The following is a 7,970-nucleotide window of genomic DNA, read 5'->3' on the forward strand; positions in this document are numbered from 1 at the left end:
TATATATATATATTAGGGCTGCACGATAAATCGCATGCGATATTTAATGCGCATCTTGTCAGTAAAGCCACTTCTGTAATCAGCGGTAAATGGAGACTCTGAACCCCTTAGCAACCATATCGGAACACCTTGGCAACCACCCACTACATCCTAGCATTTGTGGTGGTTAATTTTTTGGATTGACAAGCACCAGTCATTTTCTTTAGAACATCTTGTTAAAAATTTTTTTTTTCTTTTTCTCATGTGTGCAGAAAGACGTCTGGGATATCTTCACACCCATCCATTTTGAGGTGAAATATGAACTTGGAGAGCACCGTGTGCAACAGAGGGACTCAGGGGGCTTGCCTTCTCTCAAACCCATTCTACAGCAGAAGGATGAACAGGCCAATGTCGTGAAAAACAAGGTCAGGTTTTCTCTATTTCTCCATCTTTGTTTTGTTATTGTGGTTAGCTTCTGTGGCCACATTTTTAACCTCATTATAGGTCACTATGTGTCTTGATTTGGAATCTTTCTATCTTTCTGTAGACCATCTTTGCCAGATATTGTTCCTGGGAAAACTGCTCAACCAACCTGCAGGTTTCTGCTCATTTCGTTTTACCGCAGTAAGTCATCAACACATAACCTACGCTAACTGGTTGAATCTCTCGGAAATTGTTGCATGTAACACTACAAAATTAAATGGAAAAATATTATGAATAAATTAAATTAAGCTGGTTTTAAGACCACTTAGATTTTGTGCAGCCATGTTATTTTCCTAGAAAATGCACTTTTTTGCTCCCAAATCCTTTGTAATGCAAAAAAATATATATGTCTCATTCTGATTACTGTAAAATAATAATTATTATTTACATTTATTTACATAATTATTATAAACATTATTTAATATTATTTAAATTAATTTAAAACTACTATTGCATGTATATGTCATGGAAGTAGTTTAAAATTAATTGATGCTGATTTTCGTTGAAAAAGACAAAAGAAAAACAATTAAAATAATATATTGCATCCAGACATCCTGATTTATACCTCACAGTATTTCAGTGAAGCTAATTAAATTTTTTTTCACTGTTGTAATGAGAATTGTGGAGGAAATTTTTTATTATAGTAACAAATGTCATTTATAATGTCACAATGCATAGCATCTTAACAATCCTAAAATGTGCTTCATGAATTTGTTTTTTATTGATTTTTTTTTTTTTTTGATGATTTACCCAACTGTATTTTTTCAGAGGGAGTAACATTTTTGTGAATAACTGATAGCAATCTTATATATGTTGTAAATGTGTACGGTTATACAACAGCTTAAGCTTTAATAATTATAGTTTTATTGACTTGTTTTTCTTTTCAAGTGCATAGTAAGCAACTACAGACCTCTGTAAATATTCTAGTTGTGCTGGTGTTGTTCGTGACTAACAGGAGGGCTTTAGAGATTATCTGCTCTCCTCATGAATTCACCCATTAAACCAGCATGCACAGTAGCCAAAGCTTTATATCGATGCATTTTATGCATCACGTTTCTTGGACTTGCCCAATTGAGGCGAAAGCGTGAGTGTGCACATTACCATTTTGGATCATGTTTGCAGCCGTATGCAAACTAATTTATGGAACCCCCTCACCCATTGGTGATAATGCATGATCTGATTATTCATAAGGCTTGTGTGTGTGTGTGTGTGTGTGTGTAAGAGAGAGACAGAGAGAAAGAGTGTGAGGGGGAGAGTGTCTTGTCACTCTCCCAGATGCACCTGGTGCCTTTAGATGAAAAACATCAGGCTTGAGCCCTCACTGCACAAGCCACACAAACACATGCAGAAAAATACTGGCTCTTTTCCCCATTAAATTCTGCAATAATGAGTCTTGAAAATATTTTAAAATTAACATAAACGATTAAAAGCATTTTTTACTGTTTTAAAAACAATTTTCACAAGTGACAGTTTAGTTAATTGATTGATCAGAAAAATATTTTATTTGTGCTTATCTTTATTTCAAATTACATTTTTAAAATAGGATGAAATGGAGAGGAATTGATTGCAAGGAACTGATTAAAGTAGCAGTGACACTGAATTTTTGTGTTTTGCACCACAATATGTTCAATTTAGTAACTTATGCTAAGGATTGTGAAATTTTGGCTTAGTATTTAATTGTCATACACATCATTTGATTTGATTAACAATTAAAATTTTAGTTTTATTTATGTAACCATGTGCACTCTAAAAAATGCTGGGTTAAATACAACCCAGTGCTGGGTAAAATAGGGACAAACCCAGCAATTGGGCTGTTTTGACCCAGCGGTTGGGTTAAATGTTTAACCCGCTGGGTCAAAACAGCCCAATTGCTGGGTTTGTCCCTATTTTACCCAGCACTGGGTTGTATTTAACCCAGCATTTTTTAGAGTGTGAGCTTAATTTATACTTTAGAAAAAAAATGTTTTTATTTTATTTAGACTGATCTTAGAGAAATACAAATTATTTTAAGGCTTTGTAAACAAATATTGCACAGGGTATAATTATATAAATATAATTATAAATAAATATAAATGCTAACTTTAAGTTACACTTTTTCTAAATTACAACAATTCTGTTCATGTATATTTTTTTCTATTTGATATTGTTCTTCCTTCATTTGGCAGTTTTTAAAATATTGTGTAATATTTATGTGTAAGTGTAAGATTTTCTGTGTTTGAAATTGTTTAATCCCTAATAAAATATTATTATTATTATTATTATTTTCTGAAACGTTTCTTCACTCTGTGTTAATCCGCACTAAATTATACTGACTAATTAATGGATTAAATATGGATTAAAATGCTTTATTTATAAAATGAATAGAAACTGATTCATTTATATTTTAAATAACTGTTTTCCCAATAGGTCCTACAGGAACATGCCATACTTTGCTCTGGGTAATGGAAAAAGCATCATGTTAAACACCACACTGGTCAACATTGGAGATGATGCTTTTCTACCCAAACTTTACCTGAGGTTTCCCAGCAACCTGCATTTCATCAAAGTGCTGGAGGTCATTTAATTTTGTCGCAGTAATTCCTCATTTTGTTCGGGTCTGTCTTAGATATCTGACAGCCAGCTTTTAGCACGTTGCATTGCTGAATGCCCTTTAATTGCCTTTGATGTGCTTTAATATTTGTGATATTATTTAAGGAAGATAAATACATCAGCTGTGAAATCGCAGAGGAGAATAAAGTGGCCATCGGACTGGACTGCAATGTTGGGAATTTATACATCCCCCCTTTCTCAAAGGTAAATGTCTTTAGCAGTGGAAGATAAATGAGTTTGTTTGTCACCATATAAACATCTCTTTGCTTTCTTCCAGATCAACATCACCTTTTTACTAGATGTGATGCAGAACAGCAGCGTGGGGAACCTTAGTATTAACATCAATGCCACGAGGTAAGAGAACCAGAGATCTCAGCCCCAGATCTGAGGAATTCATTACAATGGATGGTTTACACAAATGCAAAGACATCTGAGCCAAATGTAAACGTCTGTGGAGAGCATCTCGCTACTGCTTACGGTTGTAAATTAAGATCAGAATGCAAAAGACAAACAAAAGCATTAAACAGCACGCTCAAAGGTTTTGTGTGCTTTCAGTGTTACTGTTAGAAGCAAGAAAAGCAGTGGATCTAAGGATGCCTACATAGCCTATGTAATGAGTTCCTATAATGAAATCTCTGGGTATATCAGGGTTGTACTCCAATAATTAAACTCATTAAACATTTCCTCTCATAGAAAGATCTTTTCAAAGTATACAATGACCCCAAAAAGCAGTTGGACACTGCACTTAACATGTCATTTCATTAGCTAGGACAATATCAAACTAAGTGGTGTCTGTGTAACGGAAGCCAGCGGTAGGTGCTGTGCAGGTAAACCTCACTTCCCTAATCTCAAGAGACGCACTAGCGACTGACGCTAGTGGCTGCAGTCTTTAGCCTCCTTGTTAGTGCGTCCGCCTCCCATGCCGGAGACCCACTCAGAACGAGGTGTGGCGGTGAGGACCCGGGAGAGAGGGGTTACATCTGCAAATAAATGCTTTTCTCAGAACTAACTTCACCCTTTTATGAGCCATTTTCTTGCATTTATGCATTTTTAACTTTCCTCAGTAGTGAATGTAAACCAATCCAATGTGTGTTTTTCAGCGAGAACTTTGAGAACACAGATCTTCAGCACGACAACGTGGCCGTTCTTACGCTGCCCTTGAGATATGCAGTTGACCTCAATGTTCACGCGTAAGTTATCTGTTTTGCTTATGAATTTGAATCCATAGATGTCGGAAGAATAGCAGGCCAAATTACAGGATGCTTCTCTTCGTCTCTCCTCTGCAGATTTGTCTCCCCGACTTCATTTCTGATTGGAGAACAAGAGTCTGTGCCGGTCGACTGCTATCCTGAGAAGTTCAATTATACGTACAAGGTATTTTAGCGCTCATCAGACAGACAACAGTGTCATTAAGCACTAATGAATCATTTGACATGGTTTGTTTTGTTAAAATGTCTATTAACTTACAGATGATAAATATGGGTCCTAGTAAAGCTCTTGATGCGAGAGTAAAGATCAGCTTGCCTCTGATGCTGGTGCCATACAGATACCAGCTAATCAGGATTACCGATTTACAGGTGAGGTTTACATATGCAAATATTCCTTTGGGGTCAGTAAGATTGTTTCTGAATGAATGAAATTAATGCTTTTATTCAGCAAGGATGCATTAAACTGATCAAATGTGACCGTAAAGACATTTATAATGTTACAAAAGATTTCTATAAAAAATTTGGTAATTTTTAACTTTCTGTTAATCAAAGAATACTGAACAAAAATATTAAGCAGCATAACTGTTTTCAACATCGATTAATAATAATAATAATAATAATAATAATAATAAATGAATCTTGTTTTTGTTTGTTTTTGGACAATTTAGCTTTGTCATCATAGGAATAAATTACATTTTAAAATATATTAAAATAGAAACATTTTAAATTGTAATATTCCACAATATTAGTGTTTTTACTGTATCTTTGATCAAATAAACAGTCTTGTTGAGCATAAGAGACTGTTAAAATAAAAAAATAAAAAAATAAATAAATAAAATCATACCTTACAGTGAATCTTAACTGGTGTACTGTATATTATATACAGTATTTTAAAGGAATAGTTCACCCCAAAATTAAAATAGTCTTTATTTACTGTCATGCCATTTATTTTTTTCTTTCACAAAATGAGATGTTAGGCAGAATGTTTGTGCTTCTGCTTTTGAAACAATGAATGTGGATAAAATGGGATGAAGTGGATGGCGATTTACGGTGTAAGATCAACTTTAGTGTCTTCATGGCACATTTGACATCATTGAGGCCAAATTGCATTGGTTCTTGCATGTCATGTGACAAATCATGACGTGTCGAGTTTGCAAAACTAGACATGTCATGATTTGGAAGATTATTAGTAGACAATGGCTTAAATTTAATCGGTTCCTAACACAGAGCTGTTGTTCAACCTCAGAAGACGGCAGATATAGCACTTCATGATTTATTATATTATTTATGGTGCTTTATTATTCTTTTTGGAGCTTGGTAGTATAAATCACAATCTGCTTACCTTTTAAGGAAAGCTGAAGTTCAGATATTCTGCCAGACATCTCTGGCTTTATTCACAGAAGAAACACACAAAACTATTCCTAACAGTGCCTATAACTTAGCTTATAATATATGCTATGCATCTATATGTGCACATATTTTTCTTTACTTAAACTTAAGTAAACTTAAGTTGTTTTTTGTCTTGCAGACAACTCTTGGGCATTGCTTCCAGAGGAACAATACAGTTCAGATTATTGATGACTGTGACATCCCTGAAGCTTCCATTATTCAAGAACTTGTATTCTTTTTCTCCCCAAAAAGCAAGCGCATAATGGTAAAATAATTGTCGTAGTATTGAGTTATGGTGCGTTTAGTGTGATTGTTATGAGAAGGTCTCACTCGATGTTGTTCTGCAGTTCTGTGGTCCTGAAGATAAGACCTGTAGGATGATGGAGTGTCACTTTGGTGACTTGGAGGTTGGGAAGGAAGTTACCATCACTATGGAAGTGGAGCTCAACCCTAGGGTTCTCCAGATGAGTCCAGTGAGTATTTGTTAGAGAAGAGAAAAATAATATGGACCAACCATTGTTTGGCAGATGGATTACCTGAATTTTATATTTAAAAGAACAACTAAAACACATGACCTTTAATATGTTTATTTCCTATAGGGAAGACATGCTGTCATGATGATACAAGGCATGATTGACCTCATTTCACCAGTAAAGAATGCCAACACCATCCTACTACAGGATGATGTTTCTGCTAGAGTAAGTAGTCTGAACCTCTAATGCCAGGAATACATGATGAGATGCTGGATTTGCTAAATATTGTTGAACTTGAATGTTTGCAATATTTCAGGTGTTCTTGGAGGCTCTGTACAGCAATAAGCCTGTGATGGCTGTGCAGATTTTTCTAATAGTATCCAGTCTGATCGTTGGACTGATCATTTTTCTATCAAATTCTTAATTAGATACATTTATGCATTGTTATAGAGAAAAGGAGAGAGAATGGAATTTTTCTCATGTATGTATATATATATATATATATATATATATATATATATATATCTAAGCATATAATTAAGCACATTTTCTCATTACCATAATGCATATTAAAGTGAAAGTAAATGACGTTTCATATTTGAGTTTTTCCCCTTTTTGACTTTTTAAATTCCCAATGCTGATACACATTAATTTATTAGAATGAATTTTCAACTCATGTTTAAATTGTTTAAAAAATACTACCATGATATATAAATATTAAAAAATTTAAATAATACATATTATTTTTTCACAGTACTGAAATGAGAATGTTTTTATTTTTTATTTATGTTTTGCAAGTTTTAAAAATAGACTAAATTTTAATAAATTTCTTGAGGCATGAGACTTTTTTTTTTCCAGATTCAACCACAGTTCAAATACACTTGGCTCCTACATGTAAATGAGGTGAACACACACAAGCTCTTTTAAAATGGGCAATAAAGGCCCAATAGTACAGCACAGAAACCCTGACATCGCTTTACTCTGCGGCACAATGACATCTCACACGAGAGTGAAGAGCAGAAGCAGTAGGTCAATGCCAACCTATTATTTATACACAGATTATTTATAGAATGTGGGTTAACAAACAACTCTAGATTGGATTGCTTAAGAAAAAGGAAGAGACAGGCTCTAAAATAGGCTAATCTGTATTAGCCTGAAAAGTATTTTGTGGGAAGCTGACAATCAACGACTAATTTGACTTGACAGTATGCTAATTCTGCTTAAGCTGGGGAGGTTGTTAACTCCATTTGCGTGGGCTGGATTTCCTGCAAGTCTGGCTGATGTGAGTTCAGTAAGTTCCCTCAGTAGGCAGGTGAGCTCACCTGGTTGTTTGTGCTGTTGTATCTCTTCAAGTGCTTGGTGAAGTCTGACCTGGAGGTGTTTCCAACAGCTATCAGTGCCATACTGCCATTGTTCAACCTGTGGTAGACAGAAAGAGGTTTACCATGTTTATTGTGCTTAGGTGGTACATTTGTTAATAAAACTATTATGTGCCTGTTGTGTATGGGGAGTCTGTGGCAAGCATTATGACCAGAAAGCCAGTTCAACATTATAATAAGCCCACACTTTTTTCATATGGAAATGAGAATTGTTTACTTAATAAAACCAGTTTCTCTTCTGTTTTACCACAGGTCTATAAATAGATGTAGCTCACACTTGGACTGTTCCATATCTTCACGTCAGTGCTTTCGGTCACTTGCAATGTAGACAATTTCACTGAACATAGTGGGACAGATCTTGTTTTGTCGAGATGCGATGGTCGCTTGTAGTGTAGATTCCCTTTCATGGGAACTTCGAACTGCGTCCTCTAGGGGTCGCTATGGGGAACACCTCGTCGTGACCCGTGTCT

The 7,970-nt window shown here is 35.0% G+C and overlaps 2 protein-coding genes across 2 annotated transcripts in view; one reads left to right on the top strand and one right to left on the bottom strand.

Annotated features, from left to right (window-relative positions):
• LOC107676068 (integrin alpha-4-like) overlaps positions 1 to 6,545 on the top strand; it is a 27,053-nt gene extending 20,508 nt beyond the window's left edge. Inside the window, exons 16-27 of the mRNA XM_016470592.1 lie at positions 252 to 404; positions 527 to 603; positions 2,869 to 3,016; positions 3,157 to 3,255; positions 3,329 to 3,405; positions 4,152 to 4,241; positions 4,338 to 4,425; positions 4,521 to 4,628; positions 5,788 to 5,913; positions 5,996 to 6,121; positions 6,248 to 6,346; positions 6,438 to 6,545. Coding sequence (XP_016326078.1) covers positions 252 to 404; positions 527 to 603; positions 2,869 to 3,016; positions 3,157 to 3,255; positions 3,329 to 3,405; positions 4,152 to 4,241; positions 4,338 to 4,425; positions 4,521 to 4,628; positions 5,788 to 5,913; positions 5,996 to 6,121; positions 6,248 to 6,346; positions 6,438 to 6,545 — 1,299 coding nt within the window. The remainder of the gene's footprint in view (positions 1 to 251; positions 405 to 526; positions 604 to 2,868; positions 3,017 to 3,156; positions 3,256 to 3,328; positions 3,406 to 4,151; positions 4,242 to 4,337; positions 4,426 to 4,520; positions 4,629 to 5,787; positions 5,914 to 5,995; positions 6,122 to 6,247; positions 6,347 to 6,437) is intronic.
• Positions 6,546 to 7,274: 729 nt separating this feature from the next.
• LOC107676088 (ceramide kinase-like protein) overlaps positions 7,275 to 7,970 on the bottom strand; it is a 42,053-nt gene continuing 41,357 nt past the window's right edge. The window contains exon 9 of the mRNA XM_016470609.1: positions 7,275 to 7,540. Within this exon, the coding sequence (XP_016326095.1) occupies positions 7,423 to 7,540 (118 nt within the window). The 3' untranslated portion in view covers positions 7,275 to 7,422. The remainder of the gene's footprint in view (positions 7,541 to 7,970) is intronic.

The sequence above is a fragment of the Sinocyclocheilus anshuiensis genome, unplaced genomic scaffold, assembly GCF_001515605.1.
Source record: "Sinocyclocheilus anshuiensis isolate Anshui unplaced genomic scaffold, SAMN03320099.WGS_v1.1 scaffold1932, whole genome shotgun sequence".
In the NCBI taxonomy this organism is placed as follows: Eukaryota; Metazoa; Chordata; class Actinopteri; order Cypriniformes; family Cyprinidae; genus Sinocyclocheilus; species Sinocyclocheilus anshuiensis.